The sequence below is a fragment of the Dipteris shenzhenensis genome, chromosome 7 (assembly GCF_047967505.1).
Source record: "Dipteris shenzhenensis isolate YYH24624 ecotype China chromosome 7, Dip_SZ_1.0, whole genome shotgun sequence".
Lineage (NCBI taxonomy): Eukaryota > Viridiplantae > Streptophyta > Polypodiopsida > Gleicheniales > Dipteridaceae > Dipteris > Dipteris shenzhenensis.
In genome coordinates this window covers 10,569,196-10,587,718 of record NC_141602.1, presented here as the reverse complement: position 1 = coordinate 10,587,718, position 18,523 = coordinate 10,569,196, and the positions used below count along the sequence as shown (strand labels likewise).

The 18,523-nt window shown below is 41.8% G+C and overlaps 1 protein-coding gene across 1 annotated transcript; it reads left to right on the top strand.

The window, feature by feature from the left end:
• The first annotated feature begins 7,831 nt into the window (after positions 1 to 7,831).
• LOC147899939 (stress enhanced protein 2, chloroplastic-like) lies at positions 7,832 to 8,897 on the top strand. Its single transcript, XM_087377505.1, has 2 exons — positions 7,832 to 8,356; positions 8,530 to 8,897. The coding sequence occupies exons 1-2, from the start codon at positions 7,916 to 7,918 to the stop codon at positions 8,776 to 8,778; spliced, it is 690 nt and encodes a 229-aa protein (XP_087233631.1). The 5' UTR covers positions 7,832 to 7,915; the 3' UTR covers positions 8,779 to 8,897.
• Positions 8,898 to 18,523: the final 9,626 nt, after the last annotated feature.

Genomic DNA, 18,523 nt, shown 5'->3' with positions numbered 1-18,523 from the left:
TTATATCAAGATATTTTACAAATTATTGCTTACATTTTAGGGTTCCTTGGCCTGTCAAAAGACACTATCTATTCACATAGCTGAGAAAACATCACTTCAGTCACTTTGGAAATATTATAGGATTTCATATATATACATATACGTATATTATTATATGTATATATGTCTATATTAACAACTGCAATTAATATGGATGGAACCTTGGGCTTTAGCCACCATGGTGGCTCAAACTTTATAATATATAAGATTAATGGCATTTGGCATTTTACTACATTGCTCTCATCTGACCCTACTCTAGTACTTTGCTCCACACGCTCTACTACTTTGCTCCACACACTCTCTTCCAGCTCTTTTCCTTCTCTGCTCTACTTTTCTCCATGCTTCCTCCTCCAACTCTCGTCACTCATTTGCTCCCATGCTCACCCATTCATCTTCACCATGCCTACTACCACCCCCCTCGATGCACTATGATCCCAATGTTATCTGCCTTCTCATATTAACATACTATTCAAAAAAATTGGACTTTCTCACTTTGTTTGGACTATTTTTCTAAACTGGTCACCTCTGCTCAATATCACTTAGTAGACTCATAAATTGGGTATTTTGGGAACACTAGATGTGTAAGTTCCACATAATAAACCTAAAAATTCCCCAAGGTTGTAAGTGGTAACCTCTACTCAATACATCATGGATAAATTTACAAAAAAATGGATCACCCCACACAAATATGGTCTAATAAAACTTAAAATGTTGTGCATCTCCACTCAATATGCAATATATAGAAAGAGTTGGTTTGATTAAATATATAGGGGGTGTATACATACACCATTTGATTGTATGGAAAAGATTTTGTTGAATTCGATATGTAGGGGGTGTATAGATACACCATTTGATTGAATAATATATTTAAAGGTGGTGTAAAGATACAGCATTTTTTAGGGAAAAAGGCACACAATATATTATCCTATGCTTTTGAATCTCATTCAAAGTCATCAGAATCTAGTATTTCATTTTCACTTGATGGGTTAAGCCTATCCAAATGATGTTTAATATGTGCAAGGCTAGGATCAGAATTGTGACACATTTTTCCTCATCATAGCCATGCTTCTTTTTGTAACTTCGAGTCCTTGATTTCTAGCAATGAATAATGCTACTCAATTCCACCTCTGTCAAGCCATCTTTATTTGGAATCCATTCACGTTTCTTTTGCAAGCAACCGTCATACAGTAGTTTCATTGCATATTTTTTGGGGAGACTTTTCAAAGGCTTGGTCCATACCATAAAGCTGTGAATGCTATAGGCATCTCATCCCTTGCTATATGAGCAACGTTTTCCACCCAAATTGGGCCATCTTGTTCATCCAACTCTGAATCTGCATCAGATGTCCAAACTACAACAAACATACCCTCTTCAATCTCATCAGATGGTACAAACTTTTGTAAGGGTTTATCCCTCCTACCACAATATTTCTGAGGTAAAAGGCATTGCTCAGCTTCTTCCTCATCTATTGCCGTATTTGTATCCAATGTGGATCTTGGTGACATAGCTTCTTCTGGCCAAAAAGATTTAGAGTGCTCAATGCTCATTAAATTTTCTTGTTTCTGTAAAGATTTGACAAGTGCCTCAATTGACTTGATTATCTCCCCATTCTTTATTGCTTGCTCAAGATATTTTTGCGTCATACTTTTTGAAGCTGTTTAATAAAGGCATCCAAGCCCTTTCATTTCATCTACGTCAAGTGCTTTGTTCTTTGCAAGAACAAATCTAGTTTCCTCCAATAGAGTTATTCTTTGTAATAAAGCATATGTCTCACTCCATAAATGATCTCCATCCACTGAGTAGTGCTTCCATTGCATCACTAGAATATCGTTATGCATGCTAATAGTAGAATTAATGGCACCTTATTCCTCCTTAGAGTTTTGCTTCTTTGTTGCTTTGAAGAAGAGTGCCCAACTCTAATTCTGTGTTGCTCATTTTTTATGGCACAAGCAACTCGAGGATGGATGCACCCTTGCAAATAAAATCCAAAAGAGTCCACACTTCACTTGGTCTTACGTTTCCAAGGTCAAAAACTATGATTGGAAAGACTATCACGGTTGAGTTTGGAAACTCTAATCAGAAATACCATCACGGTTGAGGTGGAGAGCTCTAACATGATTGATAATGTGAAGACAAAGATCAACTTACCGTGCTGCCTGGTTTGTGCCATGCTAACATAAATTGGGTATGTTCCAGAGAAACATTTATCGACATAAATCATTGTAAATCAGAATATACAATTACCAACATAAATTTAGTCTCTCCAAAACCATTAACAATTGTTGGAGATGATTGTATATCACTTTCATTTGCTTGCACATACAGACAGGCATTTTCACTTTGCATAAACAATTGATGGCTTAGGATTTAATGGAGGCGTTTTGATTTGGGGGGTCACTTAAAGGTTTTTTCAATGCTCCTCCACCTTCTTGCTTAAAGGTTCATGCTTATCTTTTGTATATCGTGAGTCTTAACTCTACATTAGCTAAGGGGGTAGGGAGATGGTTGTCCAAGGGAAAGGATGAGACGCTATTGCAAGACAAGGCCATTTTGAAGCCCTTGAATCCCTGTGCTTAGGAGTTCATTCCCGATGTTTCTTCTGGCATCATAGGCAAAGCCGGATCCCCTTATATGAATTCGAGGAAGGGAAGCTGAAGCAGGTGGTGATAACGCTTGGATGTTACAAAACCTACCCAATAATGTAACTCAAGAGATTCACCAACCAAGCATTTGGAGCTCCACCTCTAACAATGCCCTTTCTCGTATCCAAGACGCTTGCCTCTTGGAGGACCTACTGCTCCAACAGTTGTCCACATAGTGTGCGTAACAATGGCATAAGTGTGGGGGCTTCAATAGGACGACTTGCCTTAGTGAGAAATGTGTTCCAATAAAAAATAACCTTGCCTCCTGTCGATGGATCGTCCCTTGAGCTGGCTCTTTTCTATCAATCAAGCGGCTCAGTACCACTGCTCATGTGCCCGTCTTCTCCCAGTTTGACCTGTGCTGGAGATGTCCACACTGCCAAGAGATGAACTAGAGAGTCATTCACTTCACGGGGCTTTTAGCTACCTCAGCCACATGCGTGGTTCGAGTAGCAAGGTAAGAGAAAATATTTTTTGGTCTTGCAATGTTGCAAGGGAAAGACCTTCTCTATAGCGAATAGCGAATAACAAATCCTAATGTACAAATCATATGCAAACTTATGCTTGTCAGCACAAGAACGCTGCCACCAAATTGAAGGAGAGTAGTTGAAAAGGTCTACAAATCTTATGCGTAAGAGAAGGAGAGAAGAAAAGGTTGACATTGGTCAGGCTGCAAAAGCAAAGCAAGTATGGGAAGTAAGCTAAAAGCATATCGAAGGAGAGAAGCAAATCAAGTGTGGTTTTGCGTTCCAAATCTTCATAGTTGTGCGAGCAAGCCATGGAAAGTCTTACTATATATTAAGGATGGATGGAGGCCATACTGTGCCATGTGTCATCAGTGGAGCTCCAAACACTTGGCTGGTGAACCTCCTGAGTTGAGTTATTGGATAGGTTTCATAAGGTCCAAGCGTTGTTGCCACCTCGTTCAGCTTCCCTTTCCTCAAATTCATATAAGGGGATCCAGCTTTGCCTATGATGCTAGAAGAAACACCGAGAATGAACTCTTGAGCGTAGGGATTCAAGGGATTCAAAATGGCCTTGTCTTGCAATAGCCTCTCGCCCTTTCCCTTGGACAACCATCTCCCTACCCCCTTCGCTAATGCAAAGTTAAGACTCAGTCTACAAAAGATAATGGCATGAACCTTTAAGCAAGAAGATGGAGGAGCATTGAAAAAGCCTTAAAGTGAGCCCTCCAAATCGAAATGACTCCAGCAAATCCTACAATGGTGCAAAGGAAAGAGCTTCTTGATAGCGAATAGCAAATAGCAAGTCCTAAGCTACAAATCATGGGCAAACTTACGCTTGTCAATGCAAGCAACGCTATCATTAAATCAAAGGAGAGCAGTTTAAAAGGCCTACAAATTTTATGCACAAGCAAAGGAGACTAGAAAAGGTTAAAATTGGTCGAGCTGCAAAAGCAAAGCAAGTTTGGAAAGTAAGCCGATAGCAAATCAAAGGAGAGAAGCAAATTGTGTGTGGTTTTGCCTTCCAAATCTTCATAGTTGTGTAGGGATGCCTTGGAAATGCTTACTATATATTAAGGATGGATGGATGCCATATTGTGCCACATGTCATCGATGGAGAGAGCCTAGAGGGTGCCATCTGTCACACAACTGCAAGCTACATACGAGGAGAGCTTGGAGTGGAGCATTGAATGCTTCGCTTCATTTTGAGATGAAGTAGGTTGGTACTTTGAAGTATCCTTCCCGTGCTCATGCTCCTCCTCTGCTCTAATACTTAACCTTCCTACTCACAACCTCCTTGCAGGCAATTCAAAAGAGTAACGAACAATTCTGCAATGGATGCCTACTATGGAAAGCCTTCGATGTGTAATGGCAACCTATCTGAAAGCCATTGTTTTGGGTTGGTTCAGGCAAGGAAAGCAATCGGATGCCTACCAGAAGGCACTCGGCTACCTGACTCATGCAATCAGCCTACACAAGCATGCAAGGTTCAATAAGAGGGGGATATCCAATAGGGATGCTTCTTTCACCTACAGGATGTCAATCTTAACATGTGTCCATAGCTCCGATAGAGTCCAATGAGCTTCAAGTTGACATGTGCCCCTGATTTTGATTACCTCTGGTAGAAATCTTCTTGATGGAATGCTATCAGAAGAGAGACATGTGCCCGACCTATCTATCCTACTTTCCTACTTGGTAGAGCATCAGAATCCTATTTTCAAGAAGCCCAACATATAGGTGTTGCAAGTGCACCTCCCGAACCAAGAGACAATACTTTCGTAGATGAAGACTATATGCAAACAGAGTGAGATACATTGAATGTTTTGTGATGCAACAAAAGTAAGCAGACAACAATGAGGGCGGCTAATCTCTATGGTTGTGTGCATTGGCTGGTAAGGGCGAAAGATGATGAAACAAAAGGGGTGATCCCGAAGTGTGTGTCCATTGCCTCCCTCCACTCGGGATCTTCATTCTAGCCTTTGCATTTCCCTTCCCTCCCCTCGAAAGAAACAACGATGGCCATTGCGTGATCAACTAAGCATGCATCCTTCTGCATAGGATACAAAAAAGCCAGCGCCTTTCCTTCTTCAAGCCTTCACCACTAGCCCCATTTAGCAAATGCAAGTGTTGCTTAAGTCCTTTTGCACAAGATACAAAAAAGGAAGCGCCTTTCCTTCTTAAGTCACCACTAGCCCCATCTAGCAATGGTGCCGGTAGGCCCTTCATCTTGAAGATGGACGGACCGCTAGAGCTTGATGGCAATATGGCGAGGTAGAATAATCCATTGGTAGTGATGAAATAGTTGCCCTTGGGCAGCTCGACATCCGCTCCCCTAGAAATGGTAGCCGCACAGTAGAATGGATGGCAACTTATTCCTCCTTGGAGTTTTGCTTCTTTGTTGGTTTGAAGAAGAGCACCAACTCTAATTCTGTGTTGCTCATCTTTGCTGTCAAGCAACTGAAGGATGGATGCACTCTTGCACATAACATCCAAAAAACTCCATGCTTCACCTCATCTCATGTTTCCAAGGTGGGACACTATGATTGGAAAGATCATCACAGTCGAGGTTGGAAACTATGATCGGAAAGACCATCACGATTGAGGTGGAGAGCTCTGACACGATTGATAATGTGAAGACAAAGATCAACTTACCATGCTGCCCTGTTGGTGCCATGCAGACATAAATTTGGTATGTTCCAGAGAATCATTAAGCGATGTAAATCAATGCAAATAAGAATATACAATTGCCAAAATAAATTTAGTCGCTCTAAAACCATTTATAGTTGCCGGAGATGATTGTATATCACTTGCATTTGCATGCACATACAGACAAACATTTTCACTTTGCATAAACAATTGATGGCCCATCCCTACACCACAAAATATGCACTTCAACCTTGCTATTGGAACCACACGAATTATATGTGTTGCCGAGGGGGTGAAAAGCTCCATGAAATGAACGACTCTCTAGCTCGTCACTTGGCAATAAGGACATCTCCAGCACAGATGCAAGTGTGAGAAGATGGGCATGTGAGTGGTGGTACTGAGCCACTCGATTGATAGCAAAGATCCATCGATGGGAGGGTGATTTTTGATTAGAACACATTTTGTACTAAGGTAGGTCGTCCTTTTGAAAGTCCCCCATGCTTATGCCATTGGTATGGACACTACATGGATGGCCACTGGAGCACTCGGTCGTCCAAGAGGTGAGCCTCTTGGATATGGGGAAGGGCACTATTAGCGGCGAAGCTCCAAATGCTTGGCTGGTGAATCTCCGGAATTGAGTTATTAGGCAGGTTTCATAACATCCAAGCATTGTCGCCACTTGATTCACCTTCCCTTTCCTCAAATTCATATAAGGGGATCCGCTTTGCCTATGACACCAGAAGAAACACCACGAATTAACTCCTAAGTGCAGGGATTCAAGGGCTTCAAAACGTCCTTCTCTTGCAATAGCTTCTTGTCCTTTCCCTTGGACAACTATCTCCCTACAAGCTTTGCTAATGCATTGTTAAGACTCGGTCTACAAAAGATAAGCATGAACCTTTCAGCAAGAAGGTGGAGGAGCATTGAAAAAACCTTTAAGTGAGCCCCCCATATCGAAACACCTCCAGCAAATCCTGCAATGTTGCAAAGGAAAGAGCTTCTTGATAGCAAATAGCAAACAGCAAATCCCAAACTACAAATCATATGCAAACTTACGCTTGTCAACGCAAGCAACGCTCCCACCAAATTGAAGGAGAGTAGTTGAAAAGGCCTACAAATCTTATGCACAAGCAAAGGAGAGTAGAAAAGGTTAAAACTGGTCAGGTTGCAAAAGCAAGGCAAGTATGGAAAGTAAGCTGAAAGCAAATCGTGTGTGGTTTTGAGTTCCAAATATATATTCGTAGTTGTGCGGGCAAGCCATGGAAAGGTGCCGGGGGATAAGGGAGAGTAAGCAGGTTTATTGTTGTGCGAGGAGAGGTGACAAGGAGGCAATGGAAAGGCTAGGGAGAGCAAGCGTCCTTGCACGTCAAGTGGCACATCGTATGAGTGGCATGTGGATTCATGGAAATAAGAGGGCATTCCACAAAGCAACGGAGAAGAAGGTTAAACGGAATGGAGCTGCTCATGGAACATTTGTGCCTTTTTCGTTTTGTAGCTCAGCTCCCTAAGTTTTAGGATGGCTGGAAGGAGCAGATTCGCTTAATTGCCTCCGAAATCGTCTCATCCCTACCTTCACGCTTAACGTCGCCCAAAGCTATGAAAATAGCCAGGAAAATGGATGGCTCCTCTATAGCATTTCGCAGGCGGATCTCATGGAGTTTTACTATTCTTTGCCTTAGCGGAGAAATGAGTTGTGGAAATTGTAGATGTGGGAACGTCCTCTAATAAAGTAAGTATAGATAGATAGATAGATGCTATATATGTGTATGTGGATGTAAATGCATATGTATATGAATGTGTATGGGTGTGCATGGGTGGAGAAAGAACTCCTATGAAGTAATCTGCGTTGTTGAGTGGAGCGCGCGCCACGTGTCAATCGGCCAGCGGGAGCGGATGCGAGGCATACGGGTGGGAAAGCGGACGACGTGGCGTAAGGGAGAGCTACCACGTGGGATATTCGAATTTCTGGGGAAATTTAAATTTAAAAAATAAAATCAACTTCATCATCTTCTTCGTTGATTGGGAGCCGCCATAGCCACACAGCACTGCACACGCCATAGCCATAGTCCACCTCTCCTCCCTCCTCCATAGCACCTTCCCCTCCCCCCCACTCTCTTCGCTTCCATGGCCTCCTTCCTCAAATCCCCCCCCTTCTGCCTTGCCTCATCCTCCCCCCTAGTCCCCGATCAACCCCCTCCCTTTTCCTTCCCTCCTCTCCCCCCCCATTGCCCTCCCTCCCTCTCCCTCTCTCATGCCTCCCACCGCTTCACCCCTTCTGCACTCCCCCCTTCCACCCCTGAGGCTTCTTCTTTCTCCGAGCCCAGCGACAACATCGACCATCTCTTATTGGCTTCCGGCCCCTCGCTTGCAGATGCGCCCCAGCCCAACAGTAACTTGCCTCCTAGGATATGCACCTTACGAAAGTTTGGGAAAAGCGCAGAAGGGATCGTTGCAAATGAGCCGGATGATGAGACGGTGTCCGCTTTCTTTAACTCGCTTGCAGCCAGCATCGAGTTTTCGACAAACATACACGATTGGGAAATCTTGTCAGGGAGGCTTGCAATGGTAATATGCGCACTTTTGCTTTATTTTGCCTTCTATGGAGTTTGGCAATCGGAACCGCCACATTATGTGAAAAGAGCGAACGGTCAATAATTGGGTTTTACGCTTTGTGCTGTTGTTCCCCGGAATGTCTGCATCTCAAGAGTAATGAATGCTCTTTCGTATTCTGCATGCAGATGGTGTTTGCTTCAGCTGTACTACTGGAGAGTTTAACGGGAAACGGCGTTTTCGAGAAGCTGGATCCAGAGAGACTCGTTGAGTTTTGTGCGGCGATTGTAATTTCAATCTCAGGAGCTGCAGGATTTGCGCTGGCATGGCAGGCGAAAAGCCGTGTAGCGTACACTATGTCCAAAGGCTACGAGAATTTGATCAATGCGTTGATTGATAGTGTCGTCGATGGTCTCCTGTTTGACAAGGAGACCTAACAGGGGGATGTTTTTTGCACCATAGCGCTACCTTGGTATTCTGATATTTGTGATAGCTCACGAACAATCTCTTGTCAACCGTCAGCTGGAAGATGCTAGATGTAGGCGTGGCATAGTTCATAACAGTATAGCCAGCCAACGGTATAGCGTGGCTCGCTGTTACAGTAGGCGTGGCTCGCTGTTCATAACAGTAGGCGTGGCTCGCTGTTACAGTATAGCCAGCCAACGGCAGCAGCTGTAGCATTTCACGAAGCAGGAAGCTGGCAACTTCAAGTAATGGCCTTGCATATCAACTCATTCGGTTTTACATTAAATCCGTGCTTGAGAGATCGAAGTTGAGAGGCGTGGCATAGGAAGTGAGAACATCGTGTTATTCACTTCTGCGATTGCCACGGTTTTTCGAGGTACTTTCTTGGGAAGCAGCCTACCAAAGCTTTTTAATCGTTGCAGTACGTGAAGGTAGCTATGTGTCATCGACAATGGTCGCAATGTAAATATTTTTGTCGCTCAGCTCAGCACAAAAAATTTGCTGAGCTCTGGCTATCGCGAATGATGATGTATACAAGTTAATTCGTCTTCTATGATGCGTGGTGTTCTCGGAGGGATTAGATTCAATTTCCTCTGCTTGCTATGCTATATACAAGGTGGGAACCCTGTAAATGATATATAATGCTGCCTGAAGATCTTGCAGATTGTTGTTTACATGTTGACGGAAGCTACCAGTCTTTGTCAATTCGTCTCAATGTTATACAGTTAAGTTGTGCATGAATTTTTGAATCACAAGCACATAGTTGATATATCTTACCTATTCTTTTATATATGATCACCTTTATGAATTTGACATAAAGCAACGTAAAGTATTGATGCGTATGTCCCCATACCACTGGTGAGTTCCTTGTAATTATTTGAGGTAGCAGTCTAATTACATATCTTACATGTCATGACGATGCAATGGCACGATGGAGCCTAGACTCTAGAGGTAAGGTGGCATCTCAAGTGATGCTCACAATAAAAGGTAGCTAATGTAAGCTTTCTAAGCATGCATTTAAGTAGCAGCACATTGCTATCACTCTAAGATTTGGAATGAGTCAAATGTGAAGAAAGTGATACTAATGTTATTCCTTCGATGCTTGGCTAGTTTGCCTGAGTTTCTCTTGTTGTGACTTGTCAACCTACAAAGGAGAAGCAATGTTAATGGGTCTTTAGTCCCTCTTCGTGTCATTGTTAACCATAAAAGTGCTAATAATATGTATTCTCCCACATATGGTTGGATTTGCATCACCTATCTACCAAAGATGAAGGTAAGAAGAATCACTTTAAAGTACTTTGTGTCTTCTGGCTGCGTTGGACATGCCAATTTTGTATAATATGGAGCAAGATATTTGTCCAATAACAAAGTGCTATCACTTTAGGTTGTAGGTAGTATAACAAGGCTTGAAATGCAATGCTCGTAAGAGAGGTTTTCAACCTAGCTTCAAAATTTGGCTTTATGTGCCGAAGACATTATATTAGAACTGCTTACAATAGAAGCCAATCAAAGGAGCACTACTTGTGGTGTAAATTTGCACTTTGTGTACTTATTTGAGGGTACTTCCTTTATTTGAAATCAGTAACTATGTTGTGGTACCTTGCATGAAGACTCTAACTTTAAGGACAAAACACATGCATCAACATGTCTTTATTAAAACCCTTAGAATATGTGAGGGCAATGGGGCGGTTATGGTGAAATAAAGGTACAAGAACAAGGGATGATATGGAGTGATAAGGAGGCCAACATAAGCATAAGGCAAGGAGGGGAATAACATGAGAAAGGAAAGAGGAGGAGGAATTGCATATTAGACAAGGTGGGAGAAGGAGGAGGAGAAAGATGAGAGATGGAGGAAGAACATGTGCTCTTGTTCACACATGCTGAGACCCTTCCCCTCATAGCATTGAGCATAGGTTAACTAAGAAGGAAAGCCTCCTTTTCACCCCTTATCCTTCTTCTCCACACGTAATAGTTCTTGTTGTAAACCCAAAAAAACATTATAGACAATATGTTACAAACGTATGGCGAATGTGATGAATCCATGATAAATAGGGTAGCAACCTTCGATGCGGAGGTCACTTCAAGCAACATATTTCTATGTAGCCAAAAACCTATGGTGAATGTTTTGATCTAGTGTAGATAGGATAGTATGATCCAAAGTTCCCTTAAATCGGCTAGTTTATGACCTAGGTAGCCTTTTTTTCTTGTGGGCTCAAAAAATGCCCAAAACATTTCCAATGCATGTCTTACTTGGTCTTTATTAGTGCGTGCGTGTGTGCATGTGTGCGTGCGTGCGTGCGTGCGTGTGTGTGTGTGTGTGTGTATGTAGGTGGTGAGCTTTCGAGATGGAGGTTCTCATTTCCTCCTCATCTCCTGGTGTTTCTATTTGTCCCCACCTGCAGCCCCGTTGTCTCCTTCATTTCCCTTGGACCTCCAATCGGTTGCTAACCTCCAGTGGGTTGCTACCCCCAGTCTGTTATCTCCTTCATTTCCCTTTGTTCCATCTTCTAGAGCCTTGTTCCCTTTTGTTGTTCTGTCTGTTGTAGCATCTGCATATTCGTCTCCTAATCCGTTTATTGTTCAGTCTACTACAGCTCCTTTTATTTTTTAGTCTCCCGCTACCCTTCTCTCAGCCTCTACTAGGAAAAAATGGGCCCTTAATCTCTTCGATTTTTTTCGGCCTGACAAAATGCTAAAATTTAACCTCTTTAATTCTCCTCCATCGTCACTGCAAAGGGATCTTCTTTTATGTGAGGATTCTATCTCGGAGGCTCACGATTTGCATTTGTTATTGTGTAGGGCTCTCCCTCCGAACTCTTTTCTTGATAGTATCTATCATGCACAACAACTCTGAGTTTGTCTCTATTTCATGGATAGAGTGATGAATTCGGTTTCCTTACATGCATGGTCGACAAAATTTCCTCGTTTGTATTTCTTGGAAAAGGATTTTATTACGCGAGATGTATTGATGTGGAAACAGTATATCAATCGGTAAATAAGGTAGGGGTGCATGGCGCAGGTTTCTTTGCATATGCTATGCCTTGGGATTCTCTTTTTAATAGTGTTATTAAACTAAAAATTATTTTTGGCAATCCAGATAAAACAGTCATCCTATGCCCTTGTCAGGTGTTTCCAAACTTTACGTGCATGAGGACAAGCCACAAGAGATGGAAAACATCTTCTCTCACTCGGGCATTTTTTGCAAAGTCTGTCCCCTTTCGCAATTCTTAGTCTCTTGGCATTTGTCCATAGAGCCATGTGAAGTATCATCGATAAGAGTACAGATTTTTCCTAGAATTCTCTTGGTCCAAATGTTCTCAAATCTACTCTTCCAAGCTGTAGCACTATCCCCAAGCTTCTATCATCTGTTAAGTTCTTTGTAAACCTCATCAATGGTGGAACTTGGCATAGGGTTGGCAAAAAATAGCAAGTTCACCCTTCCATTGCATTTCCCCTTGCGAAAGGATGAGCCTATTCATAAGTAGACCCTCTCTCCACTTTAGATTGCCTTTGTCCCAAAGCTAACCCTAGCATTGTAAACCCTTTTTGAAAAGGAGGTTGGCTCTAATGAGGTCTTCATCATTCAAAGGTTTATCTTTGAAAATAATCGAGACCCAAATAGAATCAAGAGCCATACAAGCACCCTTTCTAGAGAAAATAATAAAGCTCTTAATTTGCTCAAAATAAGACCAAAGAGACCTCCATAAAGGACTCCCTTTTGTGTTACAGGGTTCTGGGTAGCAAAGGGTAGAAAGAAGAGGATACCTTTTCCATTTAAGTGCTCTAATAGGACAGATATGGACTGCATTTTTGAGTAAAATGTGAGCCCAATCTTCAAGAGGATTAAGAATAGCTTTGACAATCCAGGAGGCCATGAGCTTATGAGAAGCTTGTTCGATATCCACTATACCCAAATCTCCCTCCCCTTTGGGTTTAGTGCAGAAAGACCACCTCACTTTTGAGAATCTAGATGGTCCTCCCGATAAAAAAGACCTACATAACTTGATAGAGATTTCTATCCTAGCTCTTGAAGGTAACCAATAGGATAAGCAAAAGATGGCCACCCATTGGAATTCCCAGCATGCAAAAAACTAAGCCATGGGGTATTCTCAAGCCCCAATGTCTCTCAATTCTTCATGTTCCTTACCACTTAGAGTTGCATATCCTGTTTTTGAATGATTGATGAGGGATACTGAGGCTTCATAGAAAACATCAAGCCATTTCATCACTTTTTGAATATCTTGTCTTCTGTTCTTTGGCATGAAATTAGTGTCATCAACAAACTACTGAACAAATGAGTTGTTTCCTTGAAGGGAGCCCTATACCTTTGAGGGTACCACCTTCAGCATCATTTTGAATAAGCCACCCCAAAGAATCTGCAATAATTGCAAAAAAGAGGGGAGCAATACGGCAGCTTTGCCTGATAGATCTTTTGAGGTTAGGTTCTATTTTCACAACCGATCATTGTTGTGGGGCCATAAATTTTTGGATATAGCTTATGTAGATCACTCTAATTATAGTTTGAACCGTGTGCACTCATTCATGGTTTGCATTGGCTTATATGGATGCATTGAGATCCTTGTTGGATGCATTGATAGGCCCAGATTGCCTTGTGGGATGCTTTATTGATGGACGTTTAGCACACAGATGCTATTTTATTCTGAAGGACAACTTTAACACATTATAGTTAATGCACTGATTGTGCTATGCTTTCTTGGATGAGACATTGAGGATGCTTATGCCCATGGATAGTGTTTATGCTTGAGGCATTTAACACTTATTGGCATTGGGTTTGCCATTGCTTTGTTAGTGCAGGTTGACTTTTTTTTTAGGGCCAGATTTGCTCATATGGATGCTTAGTATATGCACATGAGTTGGATACATTTTGATGCTTTGAGCCTTTGAGATTCAAAATGGTCTTTGCTGCTACCTGTGGCAAGGACGTTGTTGTCTCGTCTGAGATAATGAATGAATTCATAAAGATGTATGTGAGCCTTGTTGCACGAGTAAGCAACACAGACATCCTTTCCAACATCTTTGACTCAAAGTACCGACCTCCTTCAGATCATGCATTCATATGTATGGGGTCCAACTTCTATACCATCTCTTGGCAAGGATTTGTACTTCATGACCTTCATTGATGATTACTTACAGAAGACTTGGATCAAAGAAGAAGTCTGATGCATTTAACACTTTCAAAGACTTCAAAGACTTGGTAGAAAAGAAGATTGGCAAGTACCTAAATGTCCTCCATTGTGACAATGGAGGTGAATACAAGTCCATAGAGTTCAATGCCTTTTGTAGACATCATGGCATCACATGTCAATTCACATGCTGATACACCCCTCAGCAAAATGGGGTTGGTGAACAAAAGAGCAAGGTGATTGCACAGTGATTTAGATGCATGCTTGATGAGAAGAATGTTCTAAGATAGTATTGGGCTGAGGCACGTGACATCTATGTACTTGATGAATAGGAGTCCCACTACCTCATTGCAAAACATGATAATAGAAGAGGCATTCCTAGGAACTAAGCCCTCTATTAGTCAATTGGGATATTACCTTCCATTTTGGCATACTCATTTGGGTGCATCTGGTATTTGGTGTGATCCTTTCTTGCAGGCACTATCGTTTGGGATTTTGCTTTATTTGCATCATGGCATCCTCTTCCATGTCTGAAAAGGAGTTTTTCAGCATGAAAATTTTTTATGGGACAAACTTTTCTTTGTGGAAAGAACAGATAAGGGATGTGCTTATTCAAAAGAAGTAGATTAAACCCTTGGCAAGGATTGCAGTTAAGCCTACAGATATGTTAGAGGATGTTTGGAATGAGTTGGATGCATTAGCAAAGTCTATCCATATATAATGTAATAGGAAAAACACAGAAAAAAAGGAAGAATGCCAAAAACACATCATACCTTCATCCCCTCCCTCTCTATTAGACTTCATATTGCAGTCCGTTTATTTCACAGTAGTAAATGAGCAGACTAGGAAAGATTTGTGGAAGAAATTATGTGCCACTTATGAGAGGGAAGCTACCTCTAATAAAGTTTACCTCATGAAAAGGTTGTTTGAGTTGCAAATGAAGAAAGGGGTCTCCATTCCTTCTCACTTGAATGAATTCAATATTATTTTCAGGCAGCTTCAAGCTCAAAAGCTGAATTTTGATGCGGTGACTAAGGCAATATTCCTCTTGTGTTCATTCCCATCCTCATGGGATACCTTCCATACAATTGTCATGTAACTCTGCACATGGTGGAGTACTGAATTTTGATGATGTTGTGGGTAGCTTGTTGGTCAAAGAGATTAGATGGAAGTCTATGGATGGCAACAAGCAGGATGCAGCCTTAAATGTGCAAAGGGGCAAACTATAGTTCAGGGGGATGTCCCAAGAAACAGGGAAGTCTTGTAGCAAATCCAGGGCATTGAACATTGAGTGTTACCATTATGCCAAGAAGGGGCACATGAAAAATAATTGCTACAGGCTGAAAAGAGGCTGAAAAGAGAGCAAAAGGATAAGAAAAAGAATGCAAATAAGAAGGAAGAGATTCAAAGGGATGACAAAGAAAAAGTGAATATCAAGGAGATCAATGCAGTCACTGATAATAGTGACAATGACATTCTCTTCATGTCTAGTCTACCTATAGAGTTTCTTACTGATGCATATTCACCGGATTGGATTTTGGATTCTAGTGCTTCATTCAATGTTACTCCCCATAGGGAATGGTTCTCCATTTATGACATTGGAAAGACAGGTTGTGTGCATTTTGGAAATAACTATGCATGTGACATTGTGGAAGCAGGTGACAAAGTTTTCTTTTGCAAATGGGTCTGCATTTATTTTGAAAAATGTGAGACATGTGCCTAAGCTGACCAAGAGTCTCATTTCAGCGGGTCAGCTAGATGATGCTAGTTTTCATACAACTTTTGGCTTTCAGAGTTTGAAAATTCAAAAGGGCTCTATGGTTTGGCAAGAGGTACAAAGTGTGGAACATTGTATCCCTTACATGTATCAGGAGGTGTCTGATCATGTTGTTGCAATAACAGAGAAGCCAAGTACTTCTTTGTGGCATTGTTGGTTGGGGCACATGAGCAAGAATGGAATGAAACTCTTATGCTATTTGGGTTATGTACCGCATTTGAGTCTTTTTTATTTTGAATTTTGTGAGCACTATCTCTATGGGAAGCAGACTAAATTAGCCCATAAAAGAAGGGGAAAGAAATAGCTTGAAAGGCTTGATTTGGTGCATTCAGACATATGTGGTCCCATGCCTACACGATCATTAGGTGGGGCAGAATACTCTGTGACATTCATTGATGATGCAACTAGGAAAGTGTGGGCTTATGCTATAGCTTGGAAGAGCGATGTGTTCCAGGTATTTCAGAAATGGTTGGCTTTGGTTGAAAATCAGTAAGGTAGAACGCTTAAATGCCTACGGACTGACAGTAGTGAGAGAGTATCTCTCTCATGACTTTCAACATTTCTATGATACACATGGGATCAAGAGGGAGCTCACATCCCCTCATACTTTAGAGCAAAATCTAGTTGTTGCATAACAGATAAACCGCACCATTCAGGAAAGGTTGCATTGTATGCTTTCCAATGCAAGTCTTTCTAGTAGTTTTTGGGCTGAGGCAATGAAGACTACAATGCATGTGATTAATAGATCACCTAGTAAGAGTTTGGATGGTGGGATTCCTAAAGAGGTATGGAGTGGCAAGAAGCCTCTTATTCTCATTTGCATATATTTGTGTGTGAGGCATATGCACATGTGCCAAAAAAGCTTTGGAAAAAGCTAGATCCTAAGTCTAGGAATTGCATCTTTCTAGTTTATGGTGGTGAAAGTGGAGAGATGGGCTATCGTCTCTAGGATCTAGAAGCAAAGATCATATGAATCCATGATGTGGTCTTTACTGAGAAGAAGATGCATGACACCCATGAGGGATGTGGAAATGAGGAGAATCACTTTCCAAGATGTGAATCCACTGGCATATGTTGATAGACAACAAGTTGTTCATGCACCAAATGTGCAGGTACTCCCATAGGTATACAATCAAGGGTAGATGATGGATCATCTATTGGTGGAAATGATGAGCAAAATGTGGCTAATATGCAGACGGAACAGCAAGCTTAAATGCCCTTGAGAAGATTGGCTAGAGTGTCTAGACCACCTGATACGTCTGTTCTAGGAGCAGACTATGTGATGCTTAGTGATTGTGTGGAGCCTTCTTGCTACAAAGAGGCTATGACACATGAGGATCAGTGCAAGTGGAAGTATGCTATGCAATCAGAGATGAGTTCATTCATGAAGAATAATACTTGGGACTTGGTTTCTTTGCCACATGAAAAGAAAGCAATGCCATGTACATGGGTCTACAAGATGAAGGTCACAAGTGATGATGTGCCTAAGTACAAGGCCCATTTGGTTGCTAAAGGGTTCAAGCAAGAGAAGGGTGTGGACATTGATAAGATCTTCTCTTTGGTTATGAAGATGACCACACTTAGATGCGTACTTGGACTTGTGGTAGAAGAGGATATGGAGCTTCTGTAGATGGATCTCAAGACAGCTTTCTTGCATGGGGATATGCATGAGGAAATTTACATGATACAACCAAAAGAATTTCAAGAAAAGGCAAAGAACATTTGGTTTGCAAGCTGAAAAAGAGTCTCTATGGACTTAGCCAAGTTTCGAGAGAATGGTATCAGAAGTTTGATGCTTTCATTTGGTCCTAGGGTCTCAGAAGAGGTGAGATTGATCATTAGCTCTACACTAAAAGGGCCAAGGATAATAGCATGATACTCTTGGCACTTATGTGGATGATATGCTATTGGCTACTAGCAAGAACACTTATGGGCTGGATGCATTGAAGGCCAAGTTGCATGAGGCCTTTGACATGAGGGATTTGGGACCTATAGTTCATATTCTTGGTATGCGCATCAAGCGTGACAGGAGTGGGAAACTCCTTTGACTTTCATAGAAGGAATATGTTATAAAAGTGTTGCAGCATTTCAATATGGAGGGGGGGAAGGCAGTAAGTACTCCATTGCCTCCATATATGAAATTGAGTCAGGCAGAAAGTCCCAAGTCCCATGAGGAGAGGGCCATGACAGCCAAGGTTCCTTATGCATCAATGGTTGGGAGTCTTATGTATGCTATGATAGCTACTAGACCGAACATTGCATTTGTACTGAGAATTGTTAGTTGGTATATGGCTAATCTAGGAAAGAAGCATTGGGAGGTAGTTAAGTGCATCATGAGGTACATGAAGGGGACCAAGGAGATGTGCATCTGCTTTGGCAGAGGAGAGATGTGTGTACTTGGGTACATAGATTTAGACTATGCAAGGCATGTGGATAGCAAGAGATCCATAGCTGGTTATGTGTTCACCTTTAGAGGTGGTGCAGTGTCATGGATGTCTCATGCACAAAAGTGTGTTGCTTTGTCTACCACAGAGACTGAATACATTGCAGCCATAGAGGGTTGCAAGGAGTCTATATGGCTTGGACGACATGGGAGACTTGGGGATTCCTGCAAGTGTACCAACATTGCACAGTGATTCCATGAGTGCTATTCAACTAGCACAAAATCGAGTCTTTCATGCAAAGGCCAAACACATTGAGGTTAGATACCATTTCATCAGGGAGGTATTTGAGGACAAGGGCATAGAGCTTGTCAAGGCCCATACCGATGATAACCCTACAGATATGCTGACAAAG

Coding starts and splice junctions, on each gene's coding strand:
- LOC147899939 (XM_087377505.1), top strand. CDS start 7,916: ATGGCCTCCTTCCTCAAATCCCCCCCCTTCTGCCTTGCCTCATCCTCC. Junction 8,357..8,529: donor TGTCAGGGAGGCTTGCAATG/GTAATATGCGCA, acceptor TTCTGCATGCAG/ATGGTGTTTGCTTCAGCTGT.